General features: G+C 28.4%; 1 protein-coding gene across 1 annotated transcript; it reads right to left on the bottom strand.

The window, feature by feature from the left end:
- Positions 1-6,195: 6,195 nt before the first annotated feature.
- LOC114179476 (lipid transfer-like protein VAS) lies at positions 6,196-8,162 on the bottom strand. Its single transcript, XM_028065825.1, has 3 exons — positions 7,657-8,162; positions 7,494-7,526; positions 6,196-6,573 (listed from the first exon to the last, which is right to left on the bottom strand). Exons 1-3 carry the CDS (start codon positions 7,967-7,969, stop codon positions 6,473-6,475), a joined length of 447 nt encoding a protein of 148 aa, XP_027921626.1. The 5' UTR covers positions 7,970-8,162; the 3' UTR covers positions 6,196-6,472.
- Between the last annotated feature and the right edge of the window lie 11,961 nt (positions 8,163-20,123).

The following is a 20,123-nucleotide window of genomic DNA, read 5'->3' as shown; positions in this document are numbered from 1 at the left end:
TAATTAGTGAATCCTCCACCACTTTCATTTGGATTTTATAATTGGGTCCATCAAAATTAGTTCAGGCCTTTAATTTCTACAGCCCTAGTATTACTAAATGCACCCCTTTATTAACAGAAAAAGACTAAAACACCCTCACTCATTGCACCACATCAACATTATCACTACCTTCACTGCTCCCTCCCACCATCACCCTGCATCTTCTTTCCCTACTGTAGATGAAGAAAAAAAGAGAGGGAGTTCGTTCCAACAAAACTTATTCCGAAAAACTCACCCTAGAATATATTATATATGTTTTAAAAAACTTGTTCCTCTATATTTGAGAAATTTTGTTCTAAAAATCTTATTTTAAAAAATTTGTTACAAAAACTTTGTTCTAAAAATACTATTCTAGGTAACTTGTTTCGAAAATCATGTTTCAGGAAATTTAGAAAATAAATAATCTGAAAAGTCATTTTGACTAAGAGTAAAAGGATTATTTTAAAAGTACAGGGGTGCAGGAAGAAAAACTATGGGCTAAAAGCGGACCACAACATTTGAGGCCTAAACACACTGTTTAACACATGGGTTTTTCTAATATTATTTTCATTGAAATTTATGCATATAAAGCATCAAATATTAATGACCCCCTTGCTACCACGAAGCCTATTTGCCTGAAAAACATGTGCCTCAGTAGGCATTCAAAGTCATCATTTTTAGATATTTTAAATATTCAGACTTGTATGTTGGGGGTATGTTTTTACAACTAATGATTATTGAATTATGGATCTTGCTAATCAGTGTCCTAGGGACACTGGCTAAGGATAATTAATATATACTGATTTTACAAAAGTATATATATATAAAAGTGTGATATTAAATAAAATTTGATCTAATAATCATTAATTCAACTTTATTTTATTTAAAAGATAAAAATGCCCATAAATATTATATTTGTGTGTTTAATATTTTATTTAATATTCATAAATAACTAAAAATTTTACAAAAAAATAAAATAAAATAAGGAAGTTTAAATTAATAGACAAACCAACAAAAAAAGTAGTGTTAAATATCTAAAAATTTTACAAAAAAAGAATAATTAAAGTGTCAATTTGAAACTTCATTAATTTTTTTTTTGCTTTTTAGTAAAGACCTTAAAAGCTCTAAAGTCTTTGTTTTGTATCAGAAAGTTATTGTCTAAAAATTTAAAAAAATATATTTGTCTTTATAAAATTTATTATGTGCATTTATACTATTTTAATTATTATACTTAATTATTTCATTTTTTAATGTAAAAATAATAGTACCAATGCACATTAATTATTTCTTAACCAGTGTCCTTAGGGCACTGGTTAACATTCTCCTTGAATTATTAGCACACTAATTCTAGATTTAGTGATTCAACCTATGGTTAAATTGATTTTAACAAAATAATATAAATAATTTAATTATAGACAAAATAACATCATAATTTAATAATGACACTAAAATGTTAAAAGTAAAATATCATAAACTTTTAATGTTCAAAATTGAAAAACCTAATTCTTTTAACCGCACACAACACTCACCAGCTCATTTCTCTTCTCCATCTCAACCTTCTTTTCTCCGATACTCACTCAATCTTCAACATTTTATTGACAAAGACGGTTCTTGGAAGCACTCAGGAGTAATCTATGTTGTCTACCGAAAATCTTGGTTAGAGTAAGCTGAGTTCATCCTAGTTTTATAGGAAAAAAATGAATTATTTTCTCTTTTTCTCCATTTTTTTCGGTGTGTATGGGAGTATTGTCACTCCTATGAATTCACTAAGTTGTGGTGAACACATTCATGTCTTTGGATCGCTGTTTTAATCATCTGTTGTTTGTCTGCTGTTTTTAGGTTGAAGGGAGGGTTACTAAGAACAAAATTGTTTTAAAGCTCTTAACAAGTGTAAATAAGTATATTGAGGTAAGGGAAGCTAGGTTTCTTGAAAATTATGAAATGAATTGTTTATCTTGGTCATTAACTCTTGATGCGTTAAATGGATGAGTGTATTGAATTGGAGTGGTTTGTGTATTTTTTGTTTGAATTTGGGCTTTGCATGCTGAGAGTAAGTGAAAATATGTTATTTTATTTTAAGCGAGAATTTCTAGATTAAGCGAGAAAAATCTAGCTTGAGCGAAAATAACAAAATTTCACTTTGTTCTCCGTTCGAGTTTTAGCTTAAGCAAGATTTTCTAGTTTAAGTGAGAATCTATGTCACTCAAACAAGAATTTCTAGCTTAAACGAGAGCTCCTGTTGTTCAAGCGAGCATGGTTGTCAAAATCACGACCCAAAACGTAAGATAGTACGAGTTTATGATCTTCTGCATCCTCTTTGATTCCGCTCCACTTAAAATACGCGATCTTCAAGGATCGCCTTTGTAAATCGCAACTCGGCTGGGAGCGGGGATTCCGGCGATGCGGTCCCTTCCAATCGCGACGGTGCTAATCGCAGCAGCACCACCAGCTTTACAACTTGTAGTGGCAACGGCACGAGCTTCGCATCACAGCGGCAACAGTACGAGCTTCGCATCGCAGCGGCAACGACACGAGCTTCGTATTGCGACAACGACACCAACTCTGCATCACAGCGGCAACAGCAACAGTAGGCTTCGCAGCGGTAACAATAAGCTTTGCAGGGGCGGCAGCAGCAACACTAAGCTTTGCAGGGGCAATAGCACTTTTTAACCTAATTTTCAAAAACCCTAAATTTCTAACCTAACAAGCCCAATTTTAAAAGCCCACTCAGAAGTAAAACTGCATAATAAAATCATAGTTGTAGGTAAAAGTAACTTTTATTTAAAAAGTTACTATCTCCCTCTCTATCACACATCTAAAGTTAAGAAAATCAATCAGTGGGATAACAACTCCTTTATTTCCTTTCTCTTATTAAATTAAAAAAGGTTTAATTACTCGTATAGTACCCAGTCTGGGGCTAGTGTGTCAAATAGGTACCCGGTTTTAAAAAAGTGTCAATTACATCCCAACTTTTGAAAATTGCTTCAATTAGGTCCCTTTCAGACAAAGTTGACTAACGCCGTTAGTCAACGTGCCACGTGTCAATCTGTGGTTTTTTTGATTTTAAAAAAAAAATATTTTTTTGAATTTTTTTTAAAAAAAATTAAAAAAAAAAATGCCACGTGTCAAGTCCCTGTGTGTGACACGTAGCATTGTCAGTGTCACGTGGTATTGCAATGCCACGTGTCAGTATCACTATCATATGTCATTGTGTTGATTTCGATTTAGTCCCCATTTATGTTTTTTCGTTTCAATTTAGTACCTACTTATGTGTATTTGATTCAATTTTGACCTAATATTTTTTAATAATTAAAATATTTTTTTATAAAATTAAAAGTAATTAAGTATAAAAGTTTTACAAAAATTAAGTATTTGATATTTATATTAAAATTTAGTGGCAAAAGTCATTTTATTAAGTCATTTTTAATAAAAAAAATTAGTATAACATTCATACCAATAGAAATTTTGATTTAAAATTAGTAAGACACAATATTGTTCTATTTTGAAAAAAAATAAAAATTAACAAAATATGAGTACTTAATAAAAAAGTAATTAATAAAGTAATATGTTAAAAAGTCGTTTTTAATAAAAAATATTAGTATAACATTTATACAAATAATAAATTTGGTCTGAAATTGAGAGAAACATTATAAATATTAGTACTTAATTTTGTAAAAATATTTATACTTAATTATTTTTAATCTTATAAAAAATGGATTACAAAAATATTTTAATTATTAAAAAAAAATTGGGACAAAATTGAATCAGATATACATACTTAGGTACTAAATTGAAACAGAAAGACATATATGGGGACTAAATTGAAATCAACACAATGACATCTGATAGTGACACTGTGGCATTACAATGCCACGTGACACTGACAATGTCATGTGTCACACATAAGGACTTGACACGTGGCATTTTTATTTTTTATTTTTAAAAAAATTTTAAAAAAAAAATTTAAAAATTAAAAAGTTTTTGAAAAAAAAAATAAAAAAAACCACAGATTGACACGTGACATGTTGACTAACGGCGTTAGTCAACTCTGTCTGAAAGGGACCTAATTGAAGCAATTTTCAAAAGTTGAGATGCAAATGATACTTTTTTAAAACCGAGTACCTATTTGACACACTAGCCCTAAACTGGGTACTATACGAGTAATTAAACCATTAAAAAATCTACTCTTCAAAAAGATTTAGAAAATATTTTATTAAAATTAAAAAAATTGCTTTTTAAAAATCAAGAAAATATTTTATCAGATTAAAAAATCTGCTCTTTAAAGATTAAAAAAAATATTTTATTAGGATTAAAAAATTTGTAGGATATTACGATCTATGTTACGATCTTCCTCCGATTTACGATTTATATTTTCCTTTCCGATCTTGAGTAAAATCTCGATTTTGACTACCATGCAAGCAAGTATTTCTAGCTTAAGCGAGAGCTCTTATCGCCTAAGCTAGAATTTTCTAGCTTAAGCGAGAGCCCCTATCGCTCGAGTGAGAATTTTCTAGCTTAAGCAAGAGCTCATGTCGCTCAAGCGAGAATTTCTAGTTCAAGAGAATTTCTAGCTCAAGCGAGTATGTTGTAGAATTTTAATTCCTTATTTTTCATTTGTGATTGACTGAGTTAATTTTAAAATTATGATGTATGAAACTATGTATGACTGATAGACTTGACTTAATGTGTTTTACATGAGATATGAGTTATTCTAAGATAACATGTTAAAAGATGTGAGAATTTCATGGAGAAATTCCTTTTGTGGTCAAATAGTGTATGTAATGATTTACGGATTCAAGTAAGGTTACATCCTGACATTCTAATGATCATTCAGACTCACATCAAGTAGAATGGTTCATGTGTTTAGTTAATTTTAAAATTATGATGTATGAAGCTATGTATGACTGATGTGGTATTTTTGAGACTTGATTTAATGTGTTTTACATGATATATGAGTTATTCTAAGATAACGTGTTCAAGATGTGAGAATTTTATGGATAAATTCCTTTGATGGTAATATAGTGTATGTAATAATTTATGGATTCAAGTAAGGTTACATCCTAACACTCTAATGATCATTTAGACTCACATAGAGTAGAATGGTTCATGTGTCCTGGTCTAAGACATGATAATGACCTTAATTGATCATGGATTAACCTTGTGTGTGATAGGGTGAAACCCATTGACAATGTCTTTACATAACAGTAGAGACTTCCACATGTACAAGTTTCCAGTGAATCTGATTTCATTATATGTATCCGGATAATTTAGTTAGTGTGTCTTCTATGTTTGATAATACATGTTGATTGTGTTTAAAGTGGCTTGGTTTATTATTTGCTCATTTTTATTTTGACTAACTTAACCCTTCTTCTTGTGTTTTTGTTTACTTGTTTGTCTTTTCCTTTGCAATGATCATCAAAAATTTGTGTGAGCAGATAAAGAGATGCATGTTGATTCTAATTAGGTGAAAGATGATGCTATTGTTTAGAGTAAATACTATAGATCAATCCCTTTCTCTTAACATCCTTTTGAAAACTCTTATCTTATGTTCATTGTCTTTCTTTGTGTTGTTTTGTGTCCTTAGTTATATAATCTTTTAAAAATATTGGGCACCTTATTTATGATGATGGGCCCTCAACCATCGCACCCGGACGAAACCCGACCAACCTTTCTTTAATAAAAATGAAAATAAAATATTATATAAAGAAACAACTATGATAAGAATTAATTCGTTGACGTTCTGCGAGTATAAAAACCATATTAATGTTTGTATACCAGGTTATCAAGTACAAAACATAAGATAAATTATATGTTAATTTTTTTTATTGTTTTATAAAAATACCCACAATAGAGTCCCCATATAATTTTATCATCGTAGTTTGCCCAGAACACTCTCCAAAACATATGATTAATATAAAGATAAATTATATATGTTTAACTTTTTATTGTTTTATAAAAACACCCACAATAGAGTCCACGGATAATTTTAGCATCCTAGTTTGCCCACACGCAAAGAACTCTCCAACATTTACCCTTGTTTAAAACATCAATGTTATTAAGCTCACATCTTTACTTCGTGTATTATTTCTTGGCTCATTTTAACTTTTAAATCAACACACATTGGTTTGGTTCTAACTGAGTTATCTGTAAGAAAACTGGGGAAGAACTGATAAAATAATAATAATAATAATAATAATAATAATAATAATGATATAATTCATAATACAACAATCCAGTTTATATAGACGGTGCAACACAAAGCACCACAAATAAGTGTAGAAACAAAAAATTGAGCAGAAGAATGAATGTCCACTCCGTAAATAAACTATTTTACTCAATTGAATCATAGGTTTCTAACGAGGAAAAAGAACAAGAAAATACAATGAAATGGCTGAACAGTACAAAGATAAGTTGAACATAGGAGATAGGAGGCTCCGAAGACTAAAATGCGACCTTAATTAAACAGCATAGATACCCAAAATAAGAGAAGGAAAGAAATTCCGGTGAATGTTACTTTGGCTGCTCCTGATGGGGGGGTACTTCCTCCGGGAGTGGCTGCAAGGACAAAATTCAATATTTATGAACCAATAAAACAAAACAACGTGTACTTTACAAACTGCAAATTTATCACAGATGTGTGGATCACACGCAAGTTCATTTCACAAATAATCAATCATTTTGTGGTTACTATTGTGTTCGACGGAAGGTTCGTGCCATGATAGGCCTCGTGAAAGATAGTGGGTGACAAAAATGAGAAAACCAAATTGCATGTTTACGCTTTATGCTTCTTCTGACTTAAATCCAAGCTCGTCAATGAATACTGTACCACATCCATTATTATATATCTATTGCAATATCTTTCAGATTTCCCATTGCATTTGAAAACTCTATTCGTCATAATGGATGTGGAATGAGAAGGGAGAAAATGTTGTCATAAAAAAAGTAGGAGAAGCGGTAGGTAGACAAGAATACGCGTCATTTTGGCCATTTCCAAATTCATATTTGACTATCTCATTTAATTCAATTTTAATCATATTTATCAATTCAAAATTAACTTTACCAAATTATTTTACTCAATTCTGAACTGCGCTCTTCTTTTTTCTTTCCATGATTAAAAACATTTGATCAAAATTAAATATAAGGAATGGGATATTCATAAATTTAAAAAAATAATACAGAGATACTTTTTAACTAAATGAAAGTGTACCACGTCAAATAGAAGTTTATTCTGAAATTTAACCGTAAAAAATTCTTTAATGATTATTAAAATAAAATAACAAATTTATCTGTGAAATAATTAATAAAACATTCGTGAGGCAGATTATCTGAAACGTATGTTAATGAAAGTGATGAAAGTCTATATAGCATCTCTATTAGTATCATCTATCTTTTTCTGTTGAATATTATTATCTGCCACACCATAAACAAAGCACATCAGAAGAAATTAAATTTGGCGATGTGAAAGACGTTTTTACCTGGGGGTGCCCTTGAACCTGGAGCAGGAGCCCCTGAAAATTTGAAAGTAGAAAAAACAGAACAAAATTATCAACCATAATTAATGCACCCATGTGAAAACACACTCAATAACACCTATCAAAATCAGGCTATGAACAGAAGAAGGAAGATATGTGTGTGTACCATTGCAGCTGGAGAGATCACTAGTGACGCCGCAGCTGCGACTGAGAGCGAGAGCGCTTTCGACAGTGATATTGAGACCTTGAAGCAGGTTAGAGTTGTAGAAAAGGTTGCAGAGGCAAGGGAGTTCGTTTTCGACGGTTCGCTTCAGTGGGTCGCAGCAAGAACTGGGTGGGGTGCTGTTGGAATTCAAGTATTCCCCGCACGGAATCAGGTCTTGGGCGCAACTGGCGGTAGTTCCGGATTGCGCCTCTGCCAAACTCATCGTCAAGGCCAAAACCACCACCAACCACACCAAACATTTGCTTCCTCCCATTTTCTCGTGTTTTTTCCCACTCCAACGATTGATCCTGTCTGTCGGAAATTTTGATTTCAGTGTCTATGGAGTATGGATCCCCTTTTCCCCTCTCTCTCTCTCTCTCTCTCTCTCTCTCTCTCTGTATATCTTTCTGCGTTTCTCACCAAGGGCGGTTCCTTTTGGGGTTGTTATGTTAGGTGAGGTGCGGTTCTTTTCCTGCTTTATAGACCCTGTTGCTGCCTCGCTGGCACGATGATGTAGACTCTGATTAAATTCATGATTAATTTTTCTGCTCATGAATTTGGTTTTTAATAAATTTTATAAGAGTTGAAATGTATTTGGTGATGTGAGAAATTATTGTTGTTGTGAATTGGCCATACTTTATGAGGATCACACGCGTCACTTCATTATATAAAGGAGTTAAGTATATTTTTCAGCCTAATGTACAAGGTTTAAAGGCGGTGTATACTGAAAACATTTTTATTTTTATTTTAGATGGTAAACATTTTTATTTATTTTTTAATCTATTTTTTAATTTGCTTCAGAATTCAATTTTTTATAATATGTCATTAGTTCATCAGTGGATAATAATGTTTGCAAGTGGTGCTTTATAAATAAATGATGAAAATAATATAATTTAGAAAGGTTAAATCAAAAAATTCAATATTTACACACACATATATATTATAAGAAAATACTTCAGAAAGAAAATAGAGTAAACTGCAGAATTTGCATAAGCTACCTTATTAGTATCTGTGTTAAATTTCTGGCATATATTTCTCTTTTACGGATAAAAAAATTGTATTAACATTTATGAAATTTTGCAGAAATTGAAATTAAAATTATTAGTTATGTCAAATAAGACATTGAATAATATATGGCGACACATTAGCACGATTGCGTCCCGACTGAGATTTGACTTGGCTTCCTTCTTCATTTTCTTCCATTAATTATTAATTAATTACTCTAAAAGGTCCAAATAATTGCTAGTTTTTACAGGGATCTTTTGAGGGATTAGATCCTCTAAAACTTGGAACAAAACTGCATGGATCTTGGCCATTGTTTTAATTTAATATTTGATAACTATAGTATAACAACGGGGAGATTTGTAACTGCACGGATGTAGTTATGCTTTCGAATTACAGCGGGTCCTTTTCCAGTTTTGGAGTTATAATTAAAACCGCAAGTATTGGATACTAAAACATTGTGGATGGACCATGGACTTGATAAAGGAGATTAGGTTTTGTTGACTTCATACTTCCAGCACATTTGTTAGTGAACCCCTTTCCACTCACCACCACATTTGTGACTCCACTTGAGTTTCTAAAGCATTTTTCTGCAAAAAAAATATATATAATATTTTATTATCATTATTGCAAATTTATACTTTTATCAAACAATCAATTTCAGTTTTCAAAACAAAGTAAAAAATATTGTACCATAACTATAAATAAAAAGTTACATATTATGTAATATTATATACGTGATTACTCTTAGTATCTGTATACTTTATCCATTTTCTAATAATTAATGTTATGTGTGTAATACTCATCAATAATAACTATGTAATAGATTTGATATTTCAATGCATTTTATTTTATTTTATTTCAATTTATTTTCTCTTGATCACTCTTTTATATAGTTTATAACTGAGTTCATTTCTTTTGTCATAATTATTATTCTATATAATTTTTTTTTCACATTCCGGAATTCATCATGTCTAACCCTCTCCTTGTTGTAAAAACGGTGATTTTAGTATTTTACAAAATATATGATCGTTGTTGTAGTGTCTTTATCACTTGCATTCATTTTGATCTTCTCCATTAACTCTTGTATGGCAAATGCTTTTGTTTTATTTTCACAAAGCAGTTACAACATCTTTTAACCGTTGTAGAGTTATCATGGAGGTGTTACAATTATCCTTGTTGGCCATGAGACTTTTTTAGCCCATCACAACCCCCATTTGCACCTATAAATATGTGGTCTAGTGCTCTCCTAAAACACACATTATTGATTCTCTTGGCTCTCTTCTCTCTCCTTTTAATTTATTTTCTTTTATTGTCTTGGGTTACCTCCTCTATAAGGAGAAGTATTTTCTTGCTAGTTCTGAGATCCTCGAAAAATTAAGGAATTTCTTATTGTATCATGGGAGACTTGCACAACACATCGCAGATAAGTCCTTAAAGACTTAAGGATAGTGAATCTACATGTCTTAAGAAGTGCTCTTTTGTTTGTGATTCTTCAGTTTTCCAACAATCTTAAGGACTTATAGGTTGATGATATGGTCATATGGATTTTGGAGAGAAAAAGGATTTTTGTCTTGTGTGTTTTGAATAAGTGGTCTTTCACATGAAAGAACTAGAAATAGTGTGGGAGTAAACTGAGAGTTGATCCTGACATGGAAAATGATGCAGTGGACCACCATTATCATGTGTACATGAGTAGTTGTTTGTATACTCCCTACCTATAAATGAGGACAAGCACGACCACGTATTTGCTCATTTGCCAATCAATTTTAAATATTTATGAATGTGGGGGTGTAAGTAATTTTACTCAATTATTTGGAGAAAATTAAAAAAAAATGAGTGAATTTAACCTCAATTTTCAAAGGAAAAGAAAATAATTATTTTTGATGACTTTTCACCTAATGATATTTAATATTTATAAAGAAGGTGTCATTATATATATGTATATGACATACTAATGATTAATATATGCAATGAGATAGTCTTTATAACGTTTCTATAATCTACTTTTGAAATATGAGTTGTTTCTAGGTGAAGGCAATGTGATTTTAGAAGAAGAATAAGGGAGGGAGATAATATAAATTGTGATTTCATATCCTTTATGATACTAATTCTAAATTAAGAAAAAAAAAAATAGTTACAACATCTTTTATTGCAGAGCTTTTCAATTATCCTTGTTGGCCATGAGATTTTTGTAGCCCATCACAACCTTCATTTGCACCTATAAATATGTGTTTTAGTGCTCTCCTAAAACACACATTTTCTCTTGACTCTTTTTCCTCTCCTTTTATTTTTTTCTTATTGTCCTAGGTTACTTCCTCTGTAAAGAGATATATTTTCTTTTTAGTTCTGAAATTTTCGAAAAATTCGGAAAGTTGTTATTATATTCGAAGTAACTTGTGCAATCCACCGCGATTAAATTCTTAATGATTAAATTTTTAAAAACAGCGAATCTGCACGTTCCAAATAATATTCTTTTATTCATGATTTGACGGTTTTCCAATCCTCCTCGCATCCTTTTATTTGCTAAGGTGGGTAACTTCTAAATTAGTATTTTCTTTATATATTTTTTTACTATAATTATTTACTAGTTATGTTTAAATGTAATTATAAATTCGAATTATTTTGTCTAAATAAATATTTAAAAAATAAAACAATTTAAATAAAGTGAAATTCAAATTTCGTATTTAAAATTTAAAAAAATTATTACACTGTTTATCCAAATACATGTTAAAACTAGAGGAATGTAATGATACGTCAGCGATTTAAAAAAAGGTAGAGTAATGTAACGAAATTATATAACGAAAAATGGAGGATGTTTGAACCTGATAATGTTTGTAATGTTGTAACCAAGAAAGGTGACATCACAGAGCGGAAATTGGTCCAAATGCGATTAAACACGAAACTTCTTATAGTCTTATTAGACTCGTAACTCCGTAGTTTTCTTTTTTCTACGCCCATTCAACAACCATATTTTGAACATTCATCACATTGACCAATAGTAACTAAATAAATAAAATAGGAAAAGATTCGAGAAGCCATGAGACGCGGAAATCAATTAAAAATGATCGAAATCTATATCAAATGGATTCTTCTATGTCCACACAAAGAGGAGAGGTTTCTTCACGAATCAGTCACATTCTTGGAAAGGTCTCATCAACAGCCACCTATTGACTCAAATATCAAACAAGAGACATTCTTATTATATATATTCTTATTTTTCAAGATGAACATCATTTAAATTTCGCACCACTATGTTTCCTCATAACATAGCTTTTTTACTTATTGTGGTTAGAAGAATTTTTTTTTCATCTCATATTCTAAATTTTATAAATCATTTATCATCACATAAAAAATTATTAAATAAATAAAATGAAAAATATAAAGAACGGAAGAATACACCAATTAAAAATTTAATAAAATCCAAACAAAGAGAAATTAGAAAAGTAAAAACAAAACATGGCAGACAGAATATAAAAGTATTTGAGAATAAAATTATGACGAGAGGTGTGAACCCAGACAAAAGAAAAGAAAAAAAAAAAAACGGAAGCGTTTGGTATCGCACGGATACTTATTAAACGCCAATTACTCGCATTCACTTAACGCGCAAACCTGTAGTGGAGGTCAACGGTCAACGCAGATGCTGTAGCGGCGGCACCCGTCCAATTTCCCCTTCCGTTTCCAATGTAAACATCCACTTGAAAAAATTGCTACCAATTATTTTTTATTTATTATTTTAAAAGTTTCAACAAACGAGGACGCTTTTTATAAATTATCTTCATTTAAATCTTTTAATATGTTTATACGAAATTATAATAGTAATAAACACAAAAGCTATACTCAATAAGATGGGTGTATAATAGAGAATACGAGAGCAAATTCAGAAACATCAAAATTATATAATTGACTAAAAAATATATTCTTGTCATTATCATTTGGTCTATGTTAACTAAATGTTACCAGACTTGCTAAGGATACATTTTTTGTGTTATTTTTTCGATATATTTTTATAATATATTAATTATCACTAATTTTAACGTTTTATAATATAATAAAAGAATATTTAAAATATTAATATATTGTATTTTTAATGTTCTTAACGTTTTATAATATAATAAAATAATATTTAAAATATTAATATATTGTATTTTTAATGTTCGACAAAAGATAATATCTAAACATTTAATAAAAAATTTAGACTCAAAAATAAATAATTGTATGACAAGAACCGGTTAAGTCCAAGAGAGAGCACAAAACAAAGACATTATCGTTGGTCTTATTATTATATGAGCTAGTCAATACCTCAAATCCTTAAATAGTGAGTAGCTTCATATTGGTTTAAGTGTTTATATTACATGTTGTAAATATATTGTTCCAGTATACATAATTTTAATAAGGATAAGGACTATTGGCCTAAATATTATCTTTAAAAATATATAAACCTTTTCAATCTAATATGAGATGTCTTATTGTTCCTCCCAAAGGGTATTTATCTGGAAATTTGATATCTAATTCAAATGGTATTGATTACCAAAGGTGTTGCCGCACACAAGCAATAAAGCAGGCTCGTATGGTGCTATATATCGGGTGGTTTTTAATTGCATTGATTTTGACTGAATCAAAACACTTAATTGCGTAATAACTATTTCATATTTTTCTTTTGTGGAACAAGCTCATGTATTTTAAAAAAAAATAGAAATTGAGTCTGAATAACTGGAACTATTTTGCCTAATTGAGAGTTGTCAAAATGGATTATTCAATTTGATCTGATTCAGTTCATAACGAATTGGTCACTTAGTAAGTCAATCTAATCCAACTTATTTATTAACGAACCTAAAATATTCGAATCCGGCCAGACTCATCACGGGTGGATGGATTAAACGGATTAACTCATTTAATTAAAAGAATTTAGATTTTTTTTTCTTCAATCCTAAATAAAATTGTCATATTATAGAGTTATAGATTCAAAAAAGCTATCTTCAACCGAAAGAAAATATACTAAAAGCCAAAAGAAAGTGACATTAAGTTGATAACTATAACTTTGGTGTGTCATTTTACTTTTTGAATTTTTATTTTATACACTTTTACACAACTATATTTGTTCTAAAATCTACACAAAGTTATATCATTCATTATATGTCAAAAATGGACCAGTTACACTATATATAGGTTTACACTTTTAAATATAATTTAATATTTAAAATTTATGAATGGGTTGGTGAGTCAATCCGACTCATCACAGATTCAACTCGGGTAAGTCGGATTCTTAGTGGACCAAGTCCATTTTTGATCCATACCGAAATTTGTAATTTTTTTAACCCAACCCGATCCAAAACTGTGGTGAGATCAAATTGACTCGCGAGTTATAACTCATTTCGACAACTTTAGCCTAATTCTTTTGAACTTTAACATAGAAATAAAATATATATATAATCTTCATAGGTAACCCAAAAATATGTTTTCTTTTTGACGAAAATAGTCATTCATAGTTTATACTTACATCGAATTTCCAAAAGCCTAAAAAATAAAATAATAAAACACTAATTTTGTTTAAATTTTATGGTAAATTAGAAAAGTATTACATAACAAGCTAGAAAAGTCAATGTTGGATATGATAAAGGAAAAAGTGCATTGAGACACAACACAATTATATCCAATGAGTTTAATATTTCTAAACAGAATATCATAAATATTGGTGCCACTATGGTCGAAGAGAAATATTCTTGCATTTTCCGTAGGCTACACCACTTCAAAGGCCACCATTTATTCCACCGTGTTTATTTTTTATGATTCTTTTGGACTTGCGAGCCTATTTTACACCGATCATGGAAATCAAGAACAAACCTTTTAGATCATACTAAATTGACTCATTATAAAAGTGTTTGTTTTTAGCTTCCAAAATGGCATCGGATAATGTTAGGATGCAAAGAGTCATTTACACTCACGTAAAGATAACTATAATAATAAAAATTATTTAAAAAAATGTCATTTTATTTAAAAAAAAATTAAATTCTTAAAATAAATAAATTGGTATATTAAATTGTATCATCTAAATACACCGGGTTTTTAATATAATTTTAATGATGTATAAAAGGGGTATATTAGCTTTTATGGGGTGCGGGAAGAAAAAAGTTGAGTGTAGGAAAAAATTGACCCGCAGAACTTAAATCCAACGTTGGCCCAATCAGGTTAAGGGCCGGCCCAATCATGTTTAAGGCCTACTGTTTATGTCCCAATTCAAACTTTTAAAAATAAATAAATTAATTAGGGACAAATTCATATGGAATTTTTATTAGGGACCAAGTTGGAACACTTTGAAATGTAATTTACATTGTAACAAGACTTTTAATCACTACATTATTCTCATATTTATGGGTATATTTTATTTTAGTATCATTTCTCTTTAATTTTTTGTATTTTTCATCATGGGTATGAAAACTGGTTGAAACACGTGAGTTAATTTAACTCGCTATTATGGGTTCGATTTTAGTGCACCGAAAATTTTAAAATTTATCAATTAACCAAATAAATTTAACCCACTTATTCATTTATTTTATATTAAATAGGCAAGTTATTATCAATAAAAACATGAATTTTTATATGATAAAATCGTATGAAAATTCATCTCATGTTAATAAATAACACAAGTTTAAGTTTGATTATAAGAGCATATACTTCACATCTACTCCAATAATCAGAAAGTATTCAAATAAACGAGTAACTAAGCCAAACCTATTTAGGATTAATCCTGTTTTATATTAGTAATTTTCTAAATTTCAAATCAAAGTTCGGTATCGTTTTAATGTTAAATTCATATTTTTAGCCCACAACTTCTTCCTTTGAACGCAGAGAATTATGTGATTACATATAAATTAGAATCACAGTGAAAATTGCCGAACTTTTTGAAATTGTTTACTAGGTCCATAGTTTTTTTTTTAAACTTAAATCTTTTTTAAGCGTAAACATCTCAAAACATTTATTTAGAGAGTTTAATGGTTATCTACCTACCGATATTTTAAAATCGTATAATTCAACAAGCAAGACACTATTTTAAAATCTAAACAGATAATATTAAATTATATGATATCATAATTCTATAAAACTTTTACATGAGACTAAACATTAATGAGTTAGTAGATTGTTAAATAACATATGTAACAATACTTTTAATATTCCTAACACATATAATAAATTTCGTTAGAATTGATAACAGATCGGTCGGATCGGACACGAATAATACCTATTTACAATACGATCCGTAATAAAAAAATATAACCCTATCCATCGCATAATCATTTAAAAAATATTTGCGGGTTCCCGCGAATATATGTGAATACCCATATATATTTAAAAAGATATTTTATAAATTTTTAAAATAAAATTTTAAAAAAATAAAAAATAAAAATAAATTTTATGTTATTTTTAACTAAATTTAATCTAATAAAATATAAATTTATTTTATTTTTAATTAAATTTAACTTAATAAAATATAAATTAAATTTTAATTTTAATTTTTCTGCAGATAACATATATCTACAGGTACAGATGGTATGACACCGCACCTAACTCGTTTATAGAAGGATATTAAAATACCCGCTACCTATAAGTAATAAATAATCGCGAGTACTAACAAAAGACAAATTGTCATCCCTAGCTATAACAAATTAGAACTCATAGATATGATACCATGTACAGGACTTTAAATCAAACTCAACCTAACAAAACTAAAGATGTCAAAATGAATTTCATCCCGTGAACCAACCCATACTCGCCACAGAGTCGAGCCGGGTTGGGTTGAGAAAAATTTTGTTTTACAAAAGCGGGTTGAATTGAACCTGACTCACTTAACCCACAAGTTAAATGAGTTTGAGTTGGGTTGAAAGTGGGTTGACCCACTTAACCCACTAACATTTTTTAAAATTTGTTGGTTATAATTATTTATTACTTCTACTTATATAGGTTCACAATATTATATTTTATATTTTTAAATGCTACGATGTTGGTAAAAAATATTTGAATAATTTGAATGTTTAATTAATTTGTTTGTCAAGTTATATAAGTTGATACGTTAATCTTTAACAATTATCTCCATAATAATATTTTGATAATTAGGTGAACACTTTCATTTCACTATTATAAAAAATAAATTAAGTTATTCACTCTCATTGTAATGTAATAACTATATAAAATAAATTGTAAAAAAAATATTCGTAAGTGAACCAACCAACTAGCCCACCAATCCGTAGTGGGTCGGATCGGGTTGCAAAATTTCTGACTCACTAAAAAGTTAGTCGGATTGAACTAACCCTTTTTTAGTTCAACCAGTGGTGAACCAACTCGTGTGAGTCAAGTTGACTCACTTTGATATTATATCATGACTTCATTGGAGAATGACTAATGCATAACTTTACGACAATATTGTTTAAAGTTATTAGTTTGTTTAAATAATGGCTCAATTCTTTGTAAAATTGGTTGACCAAACTATGTTTTGGTTTAATCAATTAATGGGCTCTAGTTTAATTTTATTTCAAGTTGTCATAATTAGGAATGACAACGGGCAGGGCGGGGACGAGTTTCACTATCTCATACCCATCCCCGTAAAAATTATAGTATGATTGATATAATGAGTTAAAAAATAAAAAATAATTAGATAAAATATACTAAAATAGTATTTTACATGATGAAAATAAATAACAAATAAAAATATTAAAAAATTAACAAATGTGTGTCTTATAAACTATTGAAAGAAATCGTACAAAGGAAAACAAATGTATAATTACGGGTATGATAAGATGAAAAATACCTTAGACATCTAAGAACACTTTTCAAATATCAACATATATACTCAATGGTTGAGAAATAATTGTTTTATCGAAACAAAAGAGTTCTGAAAATGAAAAAAAATTAATAAAAATAAGTAAATATTTTTTTTATATTACCTAGTAAATGAAAGGTTTATGCTATTAAACACTTAAATTGAGAGTATTAAACATACTCATGTGGAAGGAAAATATACGATAAATAAAAATATTAAAAAATAATATAAATATTCAAATATGAGACATAATTTTTTTTAATTGACATACATCATTTTAACATAATTACATAAATGTTATGATAAGATGAAAATGAAAAATATATTAGAGATGCGAATGAGTTTCATGACAAACCAAATAATTAGAAGAAATAAAAAATTGAATATATATATATATATATATATATATATATATATATATATATATAAGGTTACTTAATTAATTGTGAATATTTTAATAATTTAAATGATGACGGAGATATGACGGGAACGAGTATTATGGCGGAGATATGTACATCCCCATAACCATCCCCATACCTAATTGAAAAAGTCGGGAATTCCCCATACCCAGTCAATGCGGGAATTCTCCGTTAAAACGGGGACGGATTCAGGCAATACCCATACTCATATTCTAAGTCAATCATTCTACAAATGGGATTCAGATCACACTTTGACACCCTTACACAAAACAATACTTACTTGTAAAATAAATTTTGTACTTATCATTTTATAATTTCTTAATAAGTATTTATATAAGTTTAATTAAATGTACAAATTTTAATTTTAATAAACTATAACAATGTTAATTATCAATAGCAAATTTATATATATATATATATATATAAGAAAAAAAAAAAACTAGATAAATTTTTTCAGCAATTCTCGATTGGTTTTGTACCGGTTTAGTAGGTTATTGACACGTTCACACTGATTTTGAAAATTTCTATTTATGTAAAAGGTTTAAACGGATTCGTGCGGTCAGATTGTAATAATTATGGTCAAACCCGTTATAAAATAGTTTTCTGTTATCATATAACTTGACTTTATCATTTCACTGCTTTTAAATAAGTACAATAGTTACAATAAATAACTTTATCTTAATGTGACAACTTTATCTATTTGATTCTCTTATTATCAATTATAGTTATCAATTATAGTGTTGATTTCTAAATTAAATTTCAAAAATAATAGATATAATTTTTTAAATTTAAATGTGTTAAAATTTGTTTGGCACGTTAAACACATTATATTTTATAATTATGTTTTAGTTTTGAATGTCAGTTTATAATATTTTTTAAAAAGTCAAAAAGAAAATTAATTTTTTAAAAGATAATATTTATTTATTTTTAAAGTTTAAAGATAAAAATATATTTAAGTTTAAAATATTAATAAATTTTACTATGTCTAAATATAAGAATGAAGACATATTTAATCATATAATGTAGAAATGTCATTAAAAATTTTAGTATTTATTTTTGAAGTAAAACTTTATTTGGCCTAATTCTTATTTTAAATGAGGATGAAACTTTTGTTTAATTTTTATTTATTTCAGAAAATAAGTATATTTATTTTTATTTTTTTATAATTTTTAAAATTAATAAATATACTTTTATAAAATAAATCTACAGAAAAAAATATATTATTATTTATACCAGAAATTTTGTTTTGGTATGCATATTTCTTTTTTCAATTTATAAATTTTTTATTAAATTAAAAAAATTACTTTATCAATTTTATCATGAATATTTTTTCAAAAATTAACTATTTCTTTTATTTGATTAATTTTCTAAATTTAATCAACTATTCAATTAAAATAAATGTCTATAAAAAACTTACCTATAAAATAACAAAATTTATCTATAGTCAAATTGTAAAAAATATTTATTTTATTTTTATGATTATAATAATAATAACATTTTTTCTTGTTATTATAAAAAGATAAATACATATATTGAATATTGATAGGATACATATTTTTTCTAATATTAAATATAAAAATTGTAATGGTATAACAATTAAATAAATAAAAAAATATTAAATAATAATTGAATCAACTTTAAATAATTATAAAAAAAATAAAAATAAGAAATATGTTTTTTAGAACTAAGTTAGGAAACTAACTAAAAGAAATAAAAAATTATGGTTGAATATATGTTTTTTGCCTCTCAACATTCAAATTTTAGTCCTCTCAACCAACCAAATTTTATTAAATTTATCTAATATTTTAAACGTATTTTATGATAGCATTTGAATTGTTTATCTTGTTTAACAATTTTTTTTTTCCAATGTTAGCTAAGAAACTATCATGAAATGCATTTATAACGTCAAATAAATTTAACAAAAATTGTTTAAAATGATTAGATTCATGCAATCCTAAAGTTAGGAGACTAAATTGAGCCAAAATTTTGAAGAGAGACTAATTCCAATTTTTACTGTAAGTTAAAGTTAAAGTTAAAGACCGAAAACATATTTAACCTTAAAAATTAATACAGCTGTCAAAATGGGTTGGAACCCACGAGCCAACCCGGCTCACCACGGGTTTGGGTTGAAATATTTTTAGAAATTTTAATACGGGTTGATTTTTAACCCGACTCATTTAGAACCCGGCTCA

The sequence above is a fragment of the Vigna unguiculata genome, chromosome 3 (genome assembly GCF_004118075.2).
Source record: "Vigna unguiculata cultivar IT97K-499-35 chromosome 3, ASM411807v1, whole genome shotgun sequence".
Lineage (NCBI taxonomy): Eukaryota > Viridiplantae > Streptophyta > Magnoliopsida > Fabales > Fabaceae > Vigna > Vigna unguiculata.
Note: the sequence above shows the minus strand (reverse complement) of the source record. Positions and strands in the feature narration are given on the sequence as shown.

Bases quoted from the DNA above. Each gene is read 5' to 3' on its own strand.
- LOC114179476 (XM_028065825.1), bottom strand. From the start codon at position 7,969: ATGGGAGGAAGCAAATGTTTGGTGTGGTTGGTGGTGGTTTTGGCCTTG. The intron at 7,527-7,656 runs GTACACACACAT...TCAAATTTTCAG, and splicing joins TGATCTCTCCAGCTGCAATG to GGGCTCCTGCTCCAGGTTCA. The intron at 6,574-7,493 runs GTAAAAACGTCT...TTGTCCTTGCAG, and splicing joins AGGTTCAAGGGCACCCCCAG to CCACTCCCGGAGGAAGTACC.